We start from the raw sequence: 18,017 nt of genomic DNA, 5'->3' as shown, positions 1-18,017 counted from the left end.
CAAACTTCCTACGGTTTTGCTACACTCCATCGAATACGATCTTCGATCCACGGACGACCATATTTAACCGCTCGAGGACCACGCCCGAGTATACTCGGACGTTTTACCTGCGAGTTTACCTGCAGAAAAGACCACTCCTATTTATATATTCGGGTGAAAATAAATACGATTTCTGGTACGTAGGAGCGCAGATGACAGATGGGCCTGTGTAAAATTCATGTACAGTGTACGCGAGTTGTTTTAATTTTATTTTCACATATTTGTATTGGAATTAATGTTACAAAAATTAATCAGTAGATATCAACTTTCAGTCCCATTTTGGGTCCGAAATGGCTTTTATGAGGGTTATATATGTTCAGCAAATAGAATTCGTTCATAAAAAAAGAATGTATTATTTTTTCCAATTTTTAATTTTTTTATGTTTACTGAAGGGGTTAAATAACATTACGTCGAGTGGGATTTAATATACGTAGTGGATACCCCTCTCCATAAATTCCATCATAAATGTCGTAGTAATATTACGCTAGCCCTGGTCGAACCACCAAAAATTCAAAAACGAAAACGAAATTTGATCCACACCACAAACTTTCATAAGAAATTAAATACCCGAATCAAGATTGATTTCTAGACATCCAATAACGACCGAAACGATATGCTCGTTCGAGGATCAAATCCGTCAAATTCCAATTTCCCCGAGCAACACCGTTTACAAGTTCTTTAACGTTTACAAAATCTTTAACGTCGACTCTTTATAGAATCGCTCTGTCGCTGCTTCTCGTTCGTGCAAAGCGTCCGTTTAATTAGCGCGAATTAATTAGCGAGTAAGTTCGTCTCGTAACCAACTTCGCGGACTACCAGGACCTCCCTTCGGCTACAGCGTGCACAGGAAATCTTCAGCATCAGCCTCCTTAGCTCTTGTGTGCTGTCATCGTGCTCGCGCACGCGTGCCTAAAGCGACTTTGACAGGCTGCGTGACAGCCACCGTGCCACGGAAATCGGCCCAAATATTTCGTCGTCTCTCGTTTCATCGGTCTTCGATTCTCTAACGTCGCGGAACGCGAAAAAATTGAAAACAAATCGAATTCTCGACGATCCCTACCGGTCGCTGAATGTTTCTGGACGATTATTTCAACAATAGTTTCGAAGATAGCCAATTGCAATTGAAACTTTAGGGAGCAGTTTCACCCCCTAAATATGAAAATGGATCGATATAAAAAAAGTACGTATATCTTATTTGTTGGTCCTTTAAAACATATCCAAACAGCTAAAAAGCTTTCCTTGTTAGTTACAGTAACACATTCACTGTCAGTTTGCAGTAAAATTTTCAAAGAATAACAATTTTTAAATTAACTCGTATTCGACTCGTTATTAACGATGCACTCGAGATCGTATTTCGTATTCCACTAAATATTCAAGATACGAAAATGTTGCTTCTCGATACTTGGCCACTGACGCTTTCATTATCGGTCTGCATCATCCCCAGAAACACTCAGCAACCTTTACGTTTCCTAGTCAAGCATCGTCAAATAAGAGAATCAAATAAGAGAATCAAACGTTCCACTTTAATTGATGTCCGATCTCGTCTTTCGAGACCTTTCTTCGAAAGTTGTTGTTATTAGTCCACAACGACGGTGGCCGTCACGATGCTGGAAAGTCGAGTGGAAGCGAGTCCGGGGTGTTAGATTCCCGCTGGTGAAACATAGCTCTGCCCGTTTCAGGAACTCGCGCACAAGCTCTCGCGGAGCTTCGACATGCAGGAGGCGCAGCTCCTCGAAGAGGGTGGCTCCGGTGGCGGGTCCACCGGGGCCGGAGGTGCTGGAGGACCTCCGAGGAGACACCACAGCGCTCAAAGGCTGGCCAGGAGCGAAATGTCCGAGAGAAGGGAGGAGGACGGCGCCCTGGTGGTACCTGATCACCAGGGGAACCTGAGGATCACCGTCAAGAAGACCAAGTCGATTTTGGGCATTGCCATCGAGGGCGGTGCCAACACCAAACATCCACTGCCCAGGATCATCAATATACACGTAAGACGACATGGTAGCGATTAGGTCATCCCATAAATTCGTCCTGAAGACCGTCGATATTTAATAAAAAAAAGAAAATACTACAGAAATGTGACAGTTACGGTATAATGACTAGACTGCGAATCTTTATGGAAAATAAAATCTTTATAAACGTGCCTACAAAAATTGTACCTAAATAGGAATTAATTTTATTCTGCATACATTATAACGTGAACTTTACTTTCAATCTTTTTTATATTCTTGCATATCGTTTGGATTTTGTAGTTTCTCGCACATTCAAATTTCCTGTAAATGCATAAAGATTCGCAGTCTATTTATCTCACTCATCGCTCGAGCTACAAGTTGATACGCGACCGTGTGTCATCGAGGTCTTGGATCTTCCAAAATATTTGAAACCGAAAGCTCGTGATTTCCTCGATATCTTTTCATGTTTACGAAAAGGATGAAATAATGGCGAACTTCAACTCACATTTATCACCGTCGATCTACCGAACACGAAAAGTGTTTGTATACCGTTACAGACACGATTATGTCAGTGGTCGAGGTGTTGATAAAGTGTCATGTGTTCGCAGGATAATGGAGCAGCTTACGAGGCTGGCGGTCTTGAAGTCGGTCAATTGATTCTAGAAGTCGACGGTCACAAAGTCGAAGGTAATTTCCGAACTATCGAGTGAATTTTAACGTCGCGCCTTGAAGAGTGTTTCGTTCAAGCTATCCCATTAAAAAAGTTCTTACGTAAAAGAAGTAAGAAGAGGACGGTAGACTCGAGAATTTCTCGACGAGAGTAGACTCGAGTCTTCTACGAACAGTTTTCCTATAGAAACCATTCGGTATCTCAACAGACTCATAATTTTACCATCAACCCTTTCGGACCCGACGTGCACAATCGAGGACTCGAAATTACCACGCACGAAACCGGTACGATCGTTTAGGGCTACCGTCCTTATTTCTGCACGCGAAGAAAGACCAGTTTTTCTCGAAAACTGCGCTATTACGATTTCTCTTTATTTTTCCATAATAATATTAGTCCGAGTTAACCCTACAAATTAAATTACGTTAATACGAGAAAAAGAAATAATTCAGGTCTGGAAGGGTTACCGTAAGATATTATTAACAGATTTTAGAGCAAATGCCTAAACTGGGTAAAATCTACGCGGGAATTTACGTTGCTCTTCTTCCTTGATACGAATTAAATTAGATTTTTGAAAAAGCAAAATTTAGAGGTCATCAAGTTATAGTTTTATAGAGTTAATAGGCTCGTGGAATGAACTCGTATAGTCCTCCGTGTCTGACCGTACCTGCAGTTCCAACGTCCCTTGAAACGGTTCCCGACACAGTCCACGAAGAAACCACCCCCGTCTGCGAACAAAGAGAACAGTTTTACCCGAAACGCGTCCATCTTCCGCAGGTCTCCATCATCAGGAAGTAGCAAGACTGATCGCGGAGTCGTTCGCGAGGCGCGACCGAAACGAGATCGAGTTCCTGGTGGTCGAGGCGAAGAAGAGCAACCTGGAGCCGAAGCCCACGGCTCTGATATTCCTGGAGGCGTAGCAGGAATCTCCCACCTCCGAGCCGGAACCACCGTAGCCCGACGTGACCAGAGCTCGGCCGGTGACACGCTCGGAGCGTCGTCAACGCTGAAGCCGCCGAAGAAGCTGACGAGAGCGCGGGAGAAAACAAGCCGACCGGCACGTGACCGAACGTACAAGCTCGCCGAGCGATGCAAAACATTGCAAGAACAAAGACAAGAACGAGAGCGACCCGCAAAGGCGACCACGACCACCTCGCTCTTCAACTTCTCCGTGCGCTCTCGACGGTCGAGCTCTCGGTCAGGCGCTAATCGAACCTGGCTCTGGTGGTGGGAAACTGTTCACGAGGAAACAGAAAATAAACAAGATGCAGAAGGGTGGGACTACGTTAGCGGCGAGAGGGGCTCGATTAGCGAGTCAATGGGATAATAATTGCACGGTCGTCGACGCCGATGTTGCTGTCCTCGTTGCCGACGTGCCTCTAGGCTAACGGAACCGGTACCGACGCTTCCAGGCTCGGCCGATTCGAGGCCTCGATACGCGACAACCGGGAGACGGAACAGCGCAGAGCAATCCCAAGGGCGCAACGAGGACGGCAAGATGTCATCTTCAAGATGAGACTATCCGTGAAAGACGAACCGAAGTGCTGCGTCGAACGACACATTCGGTCGAAACTTTCGACTCGAAAGAACGTTGACGAGATACACTTTAAGTGCGATGAAAACGAAGGAGGAAGTTGACTGTGCCAAACTATTAGGGATTGTTTCGTGTATAGTAGTTACGATACTATTAGTCGTAAGGGATCCAAAGAGGACTACGTCCGAACGGGAGACGCGAGGCCAGGTAAAGGTTCCTGGATCCTGGATGACGATGATGTCGCGTTCGTCCCACGGACACTCCATGAGAATCACGGACACAATCACCAACCGTTTGCGCGCGTTTCGACGTGCTCCGACCCCGGGCACGTCGCCGATACGCGGCACCCGGAGATTCACTGTTGACTATTGCGTTATCGAAGGTACTGGACGTTCGCGTCGATCGGGATTTTTGTTGGCGGAACCTCTCGGCAAGAGGTCTCTGCCGTTAGACGACGCTGGGTGTCGAGACGAGATCGTTCAGGTACGAAGGAGACTCTTCGGGTCATTCAGCGACTCGGTAGAAAATTTTGTTCGAGCGGACTCTTTCTGCCGAGGTTTACACTTTCATTTATTCGGGATTGCTAGTCTTAAGGGGTTACACCACTCTAGAGGTTGAAGAGAAGGTCTAACTTTGATAATTAATTTTGAGAGTATCGCAAAAGGTATAGGATTTCTTTTTGCAGGTTTTTTTTTTGCCACATATTGGAGCATAAACAAAAATTGTTGTATTATTATTTTAGTACGAAATGGCGGCCACAAAGCGAGTCTCCAAAATTGACTTTTTTTTAAACGCCTTCACTGGAGGACGGTTTGCTGTTTCGGAACCACTTAATTCTTTGAAGTTAGGCGCGTTAAAAACTATCGTCCCACCTTTTGCTTGTTAGCTTAGTGGCGAAACTGTGAACTAACGCTAAAAGTACAATAAGTGGAATCAGAAATGTATACAAGTCAAAAACGTTGTTGAGTTGTTGACACTGTTGTCGGCAGCTTGAATTTTATTTTTATTTTATAATCGTGTTCCTCGAAGAGTTAACGGTGTCTCGAGAATTCTTTAAAATATACTCGACGTTGAATACAGTTTCAAGTTGAAACTATTTCAACCCCAGGAGGAACGGTGGCCGACGAAAGTTCCGATCGGCTCGTTCCCGCGACTAATACAGACTTATTATGGGAATTGTTGAGGCTTAACAAAGTATATTATATATACATATATATTATATGATAATATTATCGACTATCGTAGTGGAATTGCAACTCGTACCTACCCGGAGGTGCTCGAGCGCGCGCAAATTAATCCACTCGCTTGACAATGTGTGCGCGCAAGAGCGTCGCGAGAAGAGTAAAAAGATAAAAAAAAATAAAGAAGTAAACTTATAAAATATGCGATATTTTCAAACAGTTAATAAAGCATAGAGACATCGCGTACTTGGCAACGGGCTTGACGTCGCTTCGAGTTCGAGCTGTCGAGACGAAATATCGATTCGAAAGGTCGACGAGGAAAACGAGCAACGATTCAGCGAAGAGGCATCAGCGATTCGAAAATTCACGTCAACTCGTATCACGATTTTATTTCGATTTCCAGTCGCTTTGGTAAACTTTTGGTAAACGGTACGATCGCGGATCGACTTTGTAATTCGTTACGACGGAATTCGAAAGCGAACGATATTATCCTGGACTTTTATTTGGCCCAGTTTGGTCGACAACGCGTTAAGATAATGAAAAGTCAGTTAATCGAATCAGCTGAACCATTCCGGAGGAACTATTTCGTACGAAACAACGTGTTATTTTGTTAAGACTCCTGCAAAATTATATTTGTTATATATTGTCTACGAAGAATCTAGAGATCGATTTATTACGAATAATGATTTGTCGAAATCGAAAGGTAATATTGTCGAAAAAAATCTGATATTCGAAATATTGTCGGTTTCGTTGTTATCAAAGGAAACCGAGAACGTTTCCTCGTCGTTTCGCTCTTGTCGCGATCGAATCGAACGCATCCCGCACGAGGAAGAATAATCACCGAAGAAAAACGGAAGCTTCCGGCGCGCCGTCGCGGAGAAGACATATTCGAAACTGTGTGATTAGGCGTTTGCACGATGCGTTGTGGTAAATGTGCCAAAAACAGACGACGAAAGCAGAACAAACTAATGGCCAGCGATTCGAAGAATCGTCTCGGAGGAAGACTGTCTCGCCAGACAAGAGACAAAACGAAAGAAGAGGAAGAAGAAGACGCGAATAGAGACGAGAAAAATTATCTCGTTGCGCCAGCGTTGTTTTCATCGATGTTATTTCGTAGCGTTGCTGTCGTAAACAGGTCGCAACCCGACACGTCGTGGAACTTCCGAAAAAGGAAAATCGAACGGATATAAATCGATATAAATCGATAGTAACTAGCTGCTTCTCGGCTGAAAAACAAAATTAATATACCTCGTGCTAGTATCTCTTCCTTTTTTTTTTTTTTTGTCCAAAAGCTACGTTTTCTAAAAAGCATCCACGTTCGTTCGCCGGTCCCAGCAAGAAGATTAGAGGAACAAACGGTGGAAAGACGACGAAGTAGAGACTGGGACGCGAACAGAGAAACGGAGAAGATATTTTTGTAAAAGCCTTCGATGTACCGCGATCACAGGAACGATTCGAAGATCTCAGCTGACATATCCGACAATGCCTTACCGCTTCGAACGGGAGAACACTTTTTGGGAAAGCGTCGCGAGTTATCGAGCCTGCCGGAGAGAAGTGTTCGACCGAACTTCCGATTGGTCAACGCACCTGGAAACGGTACGATGCGAGAACTGACCAGACGTGACCCCGAGAAATTTCAAATTTCAAATTTGTCGTTTTTGGTGACTATTTTCAATTGGTGTGTCGAATGGACGAAACGATCTTGATTGAATGTTAGGAAACGAGGAAAGAAAGTTTGTAATAGTCGATGGAATTTAATATTTCAGGAATCGATTCGTTCTTGGTTAATAAACAGGTTGGTTAATAAATAGGACACGTGGAAGATCTTGCTTTGTAAAAGAACACTCTGTGTTTCATTTGACCATGGAAGGTCTGTAATATTCGCTGGAATTTAATATTTAAGGAATCAATTCATTCTTGGTTACTTAATAAAAAAGACACATGCAAAATTTTGTCTTTTAGAAGTACACTCCTGATATGTTTGATTCGACCATGAATAGTCTGTAATATTCAATGGAATTTTATTTAAGGAATCAATTCAATCTTGCTTAGTTAATAAAAAGGACATATAAAAGATCTTATAGAAGTACACCTCTATTGTGGTTGATTTGACTACTTAGGTCGTACATATTCATATACGATTATACAATTTGCGAAATGGTACAATGAACTTTACTTTCATACTGAAAATGCCGATTTAAAGGATCGTCAGGACTATTTCTCCTTTATCTTCATATTCAGTTTCGTTCCCATCGTCAAATATACACACCTCGGTTTTTCGAAGCAAAATTTCAAGAAGGAATACAGTTCTACTCCACGCTTTCCACGATTTCGTCCATTCGATCGCGCCAAACTACGTCGTATGCGGAACGAAAAACGAAGACCTAAACTGCCAAAAAATTACGATTAGAGTCAGAGACCAGTATCTCCGTCGTCTCGCACGGTGCACGTTTCACGGTTGCCGATGTTTCCTATTCTGTCGAAACAAGAACAGCGAAAATAAATTTCTCGGTAGCTAGTTTTTCCACTCAGGTTCTCAGCTTGCAGACGGAAGTTCCGGCCGTTTACGAGCGTTAGCTGTCGATCGATTGCTTTCCAATTCTCGAGGAACGCGAGCACAACAAGAAAGGAAACACGATCGAAGAACCTCTATTTCCCCTGGCAGCGTCGAGTTGGGCAATGTGCGAATCAACGAGTAATCGATAATTTAACTAATAACAAAACGGCGAGCGAATGTATCTGTTTAAAGTGGAATCCACGAAGGATTGAACACAGAGGCACAGAATGAATTTCTACGAATTAATTTCCGACTACCAGTCGGAAACTCGAGAAAATTTCGCACATTTCTGACGAACGTGTTAAATAATTCATCGAAATTGAGATTCCCAGTACGGCGATTATCGATTAATCCTACAATTACGAGCGATAATTACGATCTATCTCGAAGTAACCACTGCCCAACTCCGGCGTCGATTCGTCGACGTCGTTCGAACGAGTCCGCCGCGAAAGATGAAAGCGTCTCGCGTCCGTGAGCGCCGGACGCGCGTGTCTCGACAAAGCGAACAGATGAAAAACGCGATGCCCGATTTCTACATGAAAATTGTACGATTAAGTCGGTAAACGACCGGCCACCTTTCACTGAGAAAAGCGACGTCGAGCCGTTTCCTTTGGGGAAAATCGGTTCTCCGATCTTCTTCGCGCGCAGACCGCGCGCTTTGTTTCGCCGTCGTTCGAAACAATTTCTGCTCCAGCGATCGCGCCACTGCGACGCGAAAACGGAAACGGAAACACGACAGGCATGGGCGAAATTTGATTCCAGTTATACCAGGCGAATGAAACCAAAGTGACGTTTGATCGAAGTCGAGGTGAATTTTATCGTTCAAGATGAACCTTAGTCTATGATTATTTTATTCTAGAAAGTAAAAGTAGAAGAGTAGTCTCATCGTTTAACCTTTGTATCGGAGTCCCTCCTTTGGTTATGCTGGTGAATCATGTAAGAATCGCAAACAAGAATCAAACACGAAAGGGAAAATAATAAATGTAGTATTCACGCCTCCCACGGCCAACAATAAGGAGTTAAAAAAGAAGACGAAACGTAGGGTACGAGATTGGTCGCGTAGGTAAAGCGGTCGACTGTGGATCCGTGGATCGTGGGTTCAAATTCTCGTCCCTTATGTTTCGTTTGGACTTCTATATAAATTTTCATTCGCCCTTTTTCGAGATATTTCGTTCTACGATCTAAATTATAACGTTCGATCGCTCTTCGTCTGGATAAGAATTTCACCCATGTCTGAATCACGGAAATCGACCCTCTTCGACCCTTTAACGAACTTCCTCGAGTTGTTTAAAGAACTGGACGCCGGCGTTCGAAGCACGGCTCCGACGCCTCGAAGAGGAACCAACAACCAGTCGCGATAGATCAGTAGGTGTTCCGATAGAGTGTTTACAATAGATCAGGCGTGTCGTACGCGAACCCGACGTTAGCGTCCGTAGATTTTAGCTCCCGCAGATGGCGAACTGTCGCGGCTCGTAGGCGCGCGACAGGGACAGAGAGTAAACCTAGCAAAGTGATTTATTTTTTCAAAGAGAGAAAGAGACAAAACCGAGATCACGGACTCGTACTCATAAACCTGTTCGGCTTTCGCACGTTCACCATCCGCAAACTTGCTTTTTCTCGATCGACCGCGGGCGCAGAGCGCGGACTGAAATCGGACTCCGTCGATCGAAAGCGATTCGGAGAGCCGATGAAAGGCGACCGGATCCTCCAGAATGCCGGAAAGAAACGGAAAGGAGGTTCGGAGAGGGAGGATAACGGGCAGAAGTAGACAGAGATGGGCACAATCTTTATCTAAATAAAAATTTTAAATATCGAATAAAGATGAAAAATTGTTGTCTCTTACTCGTCGAATAAAGATATGGAATCGTACAATGGGATCGTACTATGTCTGTAACAAATAAGGAAGTATTGTTCGCCGTGGAAAGGAATCGATTAATAGACTACCGGTCGAGGAGTCTAAATTTTTTATTTTATATAGTTTTCAGAAGCATCGAGGAACTTTACCGTTCTCGAAAATAAGATACGCGTTATTTTGTCCGCTTTGAAAGAGAAACTAGAACGTTCGAATGAAGAAAGAGGATAGTAAAAGCTGCTGCGCCCACGGTGACTCAACTGGAGAATAAAACGCGCGCGAATTTCTTGCTTAAGCTTCGTTTACGCTAGGACTGGGGCATCTCGAATTTTTCATCGAGGATTCGAACACCCGAATTATTCAAATATTCGACGATGGCGCTCGATCGAATTCCAATTCTTAACTGTTCGCCAATTTAGAATTCGCGTACTTGACTACTCCGATACTATTCGAACTAAATATTGAAACACGTAGCTATTCGAAAACTCGACTATTCGAACGGTCCCAGCCCTGTAATAGTTCAAGCCCTCGTAACCGAGCCGGGACAACGCGCGAAACCGTCGCCGAAGAAACGCCAACGGACAAGGGACGTTTCGCGGGACGAGGATCGAGCGTAAACGCGAAAAACCGATCCGACTGTCGCCGAGACGAATCGCTAACCGAATTGTGAAGCAGTTGCAACTGTACTCTCGTAACGTTTCAAGGAGCACTGTACATAAGCGAGACACTCGTTCATACGCATTTCATAGGTCACTCCCCCCCCCCCCCCTTTTTGCAGCCGATTTTCGTACACCTTAGCGACACGTACACGAAACACGTACATACACACACGCAATTAGCACACGTGTGAATGAGTGAATTAATATCTGTACTCGGATGGCGATCTACGTCGAGTCCAAATTATCGAAATATCTAACGGCTACTCGATATAGTAAATTTCTAAAATTTCGACTCGACGTAACTCGTCCGTGCAGATGTGCTCATCGTCGTGGAACGAAGGCAGAAGGAAATCGCTATCGAGGACCGTCGAGGCGTCTTTGGATCGATGCCATGACAATCGAAGGCACGCGTGCCTTAGATCGCTTCGACACTTTGATCTGTTCGTTATTATACACGTACAGGAACCATGGGGTGCGGAGAAAATTTGTGTTACTTCATTTTATCAGGACGAATGAACACGATTGTTCGTACAAACGATCGCTGGTGATTTTCTTTGACCAGAAACTATCCGTACGCGAAAATCGAAGGAAAGATTTAACGAGAATTAATGTTATTTTTATTTGCTGAGTTAGACTCAACGCCAGCTCGATCATCGCAATGATTTTACGTGCCACTCGTTTTCTTTACACCCTGTACAATCACACAAACAATCCACGCATGTAATATACGTAAGATTACGAGAGAAATGTATCGTTTACGCGTGCAGAGCGCACGGCTGTGTCGTTTAGTTATTGTTAATCGTGGATAATTTAATTGCCCGTTCGATTGTTGTTGCTCATTATTGTTATCGTCATGGTTATTATTATTGGAAGTTACGAGTGTGTAATTATCGTCACCGCAGTTGCGATTATTTTCTTTGCGTGCCGTTGTTACGATTATTTATTATTACTGTTATCATCACTACGACGATGGCGATTATTATTGTAATTGAATAAAACGTTCATCACGTAAAAAGAATGCATAGATTTCTTGCCACAAGGTTTTCACAACGTTTCTTTATTATTTCATTTTAGCGAGGATGTTGATTTCCTTCTTCTAGTCATTAACCGACTTTTAAATTATAATAAACCATAGCCATGAAGCATAGTATCTTAACCTACGACTGCAGAACAATACTGTGAGACTATTTGAATCCTTTACTTCATTTTTACGTATATTTTTATTGTAATACAATGAATTTTTATTAATTAAATAAAATAGCATTCAAATTTCCCGCGTGAAATTGGTGTCGTCGTCTAGCGGTGAATAACTGAACTATTTTCGGAGTACGATCTGTCAATGGTGAATGTAGCCATTTGTTTATTTTAATCGAAAAATTAAGAGTGCAGGGCTAAGAAATGATTCTCATTCATATTTTAATATTGCAATGATTGTCCACCTATTTGTTTTTAAATATATAAAAAAAAAAACTTAAGAATACCTCTGTCGCCCTCTATTAGGAGAATGCCCAAGTTTGATGCCGACTAGTTTGGCTTATTCATTACTAGATGGCGATACAGATATTCTTAAGTTTTTTTTTTTTTATACATTCAAAAACAAATAGGTGAACAACTATTGTAATATTAAAATATTAATAAGAATCATTCCTATTGAATAGGCCATTCTGATTTATAGTACATACCTTTTACTTCGTGATCCTTTCACATTTCGCTGCTAAAAAATGTTGTAGCAGCTCTTCACTTAGAGAAATATTTTTCGAGGCCAAAAAGTTAGAGATTCATAAACTAATTTTATTTCTATAATAAATAGTATTTTATTCAATACATAGAGAAACATTTATTTAATTAACCATTTCCAATAACCAATGAATAAATTCTCAAGGTGATTCTTTACGTTGCATGGGAGAAATATTATTTTTTAACATTTCGACTCGTCATGTTAGAGACGAGGATGATCAACTTCAGGAGGATCCAGTTCTTTAAAATAGCATACAAGAAAAATCAATGCACTAAAAGCTGCAATTACACGCAATAGAATAACATTCGATCATTTTATATACAATACAAGCCTCTTCACGAATCCCCATACTCAGCAATCTACAAATAGATCGCTCAATGTACCCCCTGTTCCGCCATTCCCCAACCCCCAAAGTACCAAACACACACCCCTGGAGACCATTCCATTCGACCTGGAACAGTCAACGACACCCACACTCTTTGACAACCATGTCCTCGTACCCATACTGATAAGTCAGGGTCCCACTGGAGTCCAGATACAGAAGACTCGTAGGCGCGAGCATGGTCGGGACGCAGCAGGCCCTTCCAACCGGTTTCCCAGCACTTTCAACCCCCTGAAGTGCCCCATGCACCAGCGTCTGGACGATCGCGTGTTTAGTTGGACTCAGATGGTCCCCAAACGGATAGAAACACTTGCCAGCGCACTGATAAGCTTCGTAGCCAGGTGGTGCGACGATCCACTCGTCGTACGCGATCAGCGAGAAGTCCACGTACAAGGACCTCCGTCTGCACGAGTTCCTGCGTCTCCTGCGAGAACCATCCTCCTCCACCTGGTCCTCCTCCGGAACGGAACGCCGCGGACGGTTTCTCTTCGTCTTGCTGTAGCTCAGCAATAAAATAGGACTATCTCCGCACGGACGGTATCCTACCCTCCCGTACACACGGAGCTTCACCATCTTTCCATCCCTCGTGGCCACGCCGGAAGTGACGTTGAACGCTCTCCAGCTGTCGTCTCGTCTCGACTTGCAACTCAGAGGTTTGTTCATTCGGTCCAGTCGCACTCGGAGGATCGTTCCAGCGACTCCTAGCAGTTCGGCTGCTTCCAGGACCTCGTCAGGTTCAGCCGGAGGCACGGAGAACACCAGAATCCTGGCACCGTCGCTGGTTGGAATGGACACCTGGATCGGACGGAGAGCTCTGACTATGTCCACGTCCGATCTCCGATGGTACAGCTCCAGCATGTATCTGGACACCACTCCGCGATGCCTCCTGTCGATGATTCTTCTATTGGTCCTGTTGGAAAACCGATAAGGCACCGAGGGTGAGACCGGAATGGAGAGGTCGAACTGTATGGACGCCTTCGCGTGCACCGCAGATGTTCGCCAGGAGAACGAGCCCGTCCTCCACAGACAGTAAACGCTGATTGTCCCAACGACGAGCAGCGTGATATATCGAGAGGCGCTCATGATAAAGAATTCGAATATCGAGGTAACCAGGGATCTAGGTCGCAGGAGCAAGAAAAAGTCGCATGGTTCGGACACCTTTTCTCGACCCGAAGTCGATTGGATTTCGCATGAGACTGCAAAGGAATCCTTGGTCGGACCGAGCGAAAGCTGAAGGACCGCTTTTAAATAGCCTGCCGATGGAGAGCGGGGATTCGAAATTGCCGCTGGAATATGCTCTTATCACTGGCAGACCGCCACTCGACGCTATCTGACAGGTTGCATCGTTCTCCAAGGGCGCTTGCTGACCATATGCCAAGTCAGATTTGTTACCCTTTTCCATTAGTGATAAGCACTTATTTTTGTAAACATTTGTTTCGGTAAAGAGAGAACACAGAGGAACGAGATACATTAAGGGCCTATCCTGAATTAGGAGGTCTAGAGAAAGCGGTTTTTCGTGCCTTTTTTTAGGATGGAAGAATATAATTAATTTTATTGAACATTTTATCCTATTTTTGTACATATTTGAATAGTCTGTACAAATTCTGACGCAGTTGACTCAATTTGAATATTTCCCGTTGAAAAAATTTGTACAGACTACTCACATTTGTATGAAAATAGGATAATAAGTTTGATAGAATTAATTATTTTTTTTCCATCCTAAAAAAATTCATGAAAAACCGCTTTTTTTAGACCTCCTAATTGAGAACACCCCCTTAATCAATCGAGGAAGGTTTTTCTCTCGTAGCTGAGTTCTGTCACAAGTTTTTGTTTTGTTTAGAAATGGCGTTCTTTTGACAGCAGAAATCTCTTAGTAGTGGAAACGATAGTCTCGATGAGTTAAAACTATGAATATTTACATATCTGTAATTAGATAAACCCTGTGTAAAATTATTCTCGGGCGAAACTGGTTTAAAAAAACCGCATGCGTACTCGGAATCAGAATTGATTGGTAATCAAACCCGTAAAACGCCGTGCATAGTTTATTGCGGCGTAAATCCGCAAATGGCAAATGTAAGATTCCGAAATTAATACTGGCTTCAGATAATATACCTAATCTTTTCATTGTCTAAAACTGTTAAGAAATGTTGCATGTTTCCATGGAAACATGAAACGTGCACATTGCAACTATTTCAGTGTGTGGAAGAGTGGACTTGACCAAACATAAACGCCGGATTGACAGAACGAGATTGTTTCGCATTTCGAAGAAACCGGGTGTGACAATTGATACTTTGACGAAATATTTCTCAGTATTTATTGAATGAAATCCAGTGTCACGTGAATTCTACTTTCGGGCTGTTTCACGAAATTAGAAAGGTTTCTTTTGAAAAAATATACGTACCACATATGCGTATGTTTGGACTGTTTGTATTGTTTTGTTTATATTTAGGATCTATATTCGATCCAAGTAAACAAACTTGAACCGTGCTTATTACATATTTGGAGAAACCTGTGCCATATTCAAGCAATATGCGATTATAAACATCGCTTACAACATTGAAGTAAGAACGCAAGGGTTCATAGGTTATAAAGATACGTGCGTGCTATCGTGTTGTTGTCGCTATTGACAACAGCCAAACGTCACGAAATTGTTAATGTAAAATACATTGGTTAAACTAAACATGCATTGGCTTCAAGCAGCAAACATACGCGAAGAAATGCCATTGGGTCAAATAAGACAAAATAATTTCATGAATACAAATGACAGTGTGAACCCTAGTACGACTTGCCCTTCACCTCCGAATCATAACATTAATTTACCATTGGGTCATCCATATATTTTGAATAACAACCGTGGTGTACCTCCTTCTTACGAGGAAGCTATAGATCCAAATGGTAAATAACTTTTCTAACAAAAGAATATTGTTGTTACCAAGATACTATGCTACTAATTTACTTTAATTTAGCGACACATGTCTAATTGATATTTTTATTTTTATTTTATAGCTCCTCCACCATCCTATGATACATTGTTTGGTCGTATGAGAGAAGCGCGTAGGGTCTCCAAAGGAGTGTTTGATTTTCTGAAAAATATTATCATCCTGCTTTTAGGAACTAGTAAGCATCGATTATAATTATAATTATAATTGTAATTTAATATATTTGGGAAATGTTCTTCTATTTTATATGTGATCAATTTCAGTTGGATGTACCATTATCATAGGAGTAACACTAGTAATTCCAGTATGTATGATAGTCATAGGAGGAGTTTACCTTAATGATTGCCCACAAGGAGAATATATTCCTATATATTTATTAGTGGGTGGTGCATTCGGTGTTTTTAAACAGTTGTTACATTTGTTGGCAACGGGTGGCCGACATCATGAAGAAGACGAAGAAAGAATACAACAGTCGCATACACAAATGTTAATCAACTGTTTTATGACTGTTTGGTTCATCATAGGTTAGTAATACCGATTCGTATCATCACCGTTATGACAATTATACAATGTATAATGATTCTTTACTGTAATTTGATTCTTACATTTTTTTTGTTTCTGTAGGGTCGATGTGGGTGTACAAGGAATACGAACCAAATTATGATCCAGCTCAAGGAAAATATTGTAATAAAACATTATATTTATTTGCCTTTTGGCAAATCACGTCGTCATACATATTTTTGGGAGTATTAACGGCTGGTGTTTGTAGTGTTGGCTTAGTGACTATCCTTTTTCAAAGGCCATGACTGACCTAATGTGAGAAATCATCATCTTGTTTCAATGCGAGAAATAGTCATTCGATGATTTATTATTTTGGGAACAAAACAACAAGTTAGTTGTTATCTTGGAAGAATAGCTGTGGATACGAATGACGTAACAGGGCACAAAAATTCGTCCACGCTTATGTACCTGAGATAATCGAACAACAATCTGCGAACGAATGGTTTGCACGTGGAATATGCGTTCAAATTTTGTAATTCGATGCTTTGGAATCATTCATAGTAACTTCATGGTTCTTGGTTTTTCAAGATTTTCACGTCGTATTATACTATAATATGGGTACAAATCGTCTGTTAACATAGCAAATTGGAAGGAAACAATGCTAATCGATTCATGGCTATAAATATTTCGCAACAATTGCGAAATTTTGATTAATATTGTGCCAAGGGATAGGAGAGTTGTAGATATTTCATACGATGCGTATGATATGTTTACTTGAGTAGACTCTCAGGATATGTGAAGATTTTAATGCTAGAGTGTTGTCGAACACTATGATACATATAACAAATTCTACCCGTCAACCATTCTACCATCGCGAATCTCGATCACGTCTAATGGCAGCTGGTTAACAGGTTCTTACAAGTGAACGATTTACTCACTCGTATAGATAGCTCACCGTTAAAAGACTACATACTATCGCAACACATCCACACACATTTTCTATTCTTTTGTCCTCTCCCGCCGTTCTTTCAAACCTTTCGACTTCCATTGAGCCTTTATGTCAATGTCGTCGAATAACAATTTTATACTCGGTCTAAAGGGTAAACTGTATTAAGCTCTTGGTCTAAAACGAAAAGGACGAGTCGGACACGTCGTATACTCGACTACGACACGGTTCCAAACTCCCAAAGTAAATGGCAGGGCTGAAACACACGCGGCTCTCTAGCATTTCAAATAATATTCAAATGCCAGTATTTATTAGTATTATCTGAGATTACAATTTTTTAACAAACTGTCGATGTCGTGTCCAATTGGTATTTAGACACAGTGGAGGATAACTTAATACAAAGACGATGTATATCGTTTCTTCCACTTTCATACATCTTTATCTACTTTTCAACGAGATTTTTCGTCTTCCTATTAAGTCCAGATCAACAACTGTAAATACTCTAAAACCCCGTTTTTATTTGTTGCCAATTCAATGTAACACGAACATTTTTGTCGATGTTATTTTCAATAAGATCTACGCGTGTTTGTAAAATAAGTCCTTAACATTGTAAAAGTGTGGCATTGGCACATACACACATTTATTACTATAATTTTCGAAATAAATTGCTTAAAACGATACTTCCGTTTCCATCAACCTTTTTTATATTGTACGCTTCTTCTCTAAATTCCGTGAGCGGTTTTTTCCAAGAAATTTCAGTCGAGATACTACGTCTCTCGAATCGGTTCTCGAAAGCATAATTTACATGGCCGTTCGTTTCTACGCGCGTTCGAACTACTTGCGTCCGACCGAATTTTCGTCGCACTACTTGTCCCTGACGCTGTCTACTAGTCGCTGACTATCTGTTACCAATGTTATCCACTTATGACTAACGCTATACGTTTATTGCAAATTTCGAAGAGTGCTGATGTAGGAGGGAGCCGATCGACGGAAGAATACGGAGACCACGATGGCCGTTAAAGAAGATGACTATCCAGACTGGGACTGTTGAGAAAGTTGTACGATGATCACCA

The 18,017-nt window shown here is 42.0% G+C and overlaps 3 protein-coding genes across 4 annotated transcripts in view; 2 read left to right on the top strand and 1 right to left on the bottom strand.

The window, feature by feature from the left end:
• LOC128887379 (whirlin-like) overlaps positions 1-7,262 on the top strand; it is a 108,227-nt gene extending 100,965 nt beyond the window's left edge. The window contains exons 14-16 of the mRNA XM_054143209.1: positions 1,719-2,024; positions 2,597-2,675; positions 3,433-7,262. Of these exons, the coding sequence (XP_053999184.1) occupies positions 1,719-2,024; positions 2,597-2,675; positions 3,433-3,575 (528 nt within the window). The 3' untranslated portion in view covers positions 3,576-7,262. The remainder of the gene's footprint in view (positions 1-1,718; positions 2,025-2,596; positions 2,676-3,432) is intronic.
• A 5,374-nt stretch (positions 7,263-12,636) lies between these two features.
• On the bottom strand, positions 12,637-13,641 carry LOC128887392 (bone morphogenetic protein 2-like). The gene has a single exon (XM_054143238.1). The coding sequence runs from the start codon at positions 13,639-13,641 to the stop codon at positions 12,637-12,639; it is 1,005 nt and encodes a 334-aa protein (XP_053999213.1).
• An 810-nt stretch (positions 13,642-14,451) lies between these two features.
• Positions 14,452-17,622, top strand: LOC128887399 (uncharacterized). 2 transcript variants are annotated; one of them, XM_054143253.1, is made up of 5 exons: positions 14,452-15,453; positions 15,565-15,675; positions 15,761-16,021; positions 16,122-16,181; positions 16,267-17,622. In XM_054143253.1, exons 1-5 carry the CDS (start codon positions 15,240-15,242, stop codon positions 16,275-16,277), a joined length of 657 nt encoding a protein of 218 aa, XP_053999228.1. In that variant the 5' UTR covers positions 14,452-15,239; the 3' UTR covers positions 16,278-17,622. The 2 variants fall into 2 exon arrangements, with proteins under 2 accessions (XP_053999228.1, XP_053999227.1); XM_054143252.1 differs by having other exon boundaries at positions 14,506-15,453; positions 16,122-17,622.
• Positions 17,623-18,017: the final 395 nt, after the last annotated feature.

Source organism: Hylaeus anthracinus, unplaced genomic scaffold (genome assembly GCF_026225885.1).
Source record: "Hylaeus anthracinus isolate JK02 unplaced genomic scaffold, UHH_iyHylAnth1.0_haploid 11985, whole genome shotgun sequence".
Lineage (NCBI taxonomy): Eukaryota > Metazoa > Arthropoda > Insecta > Hymenoptera > Colletidae > Hylaeus > Hylaeus anthracinus.
This window is presented reverse-complemented; position numbering and strand designations above follow the sequence as displayed.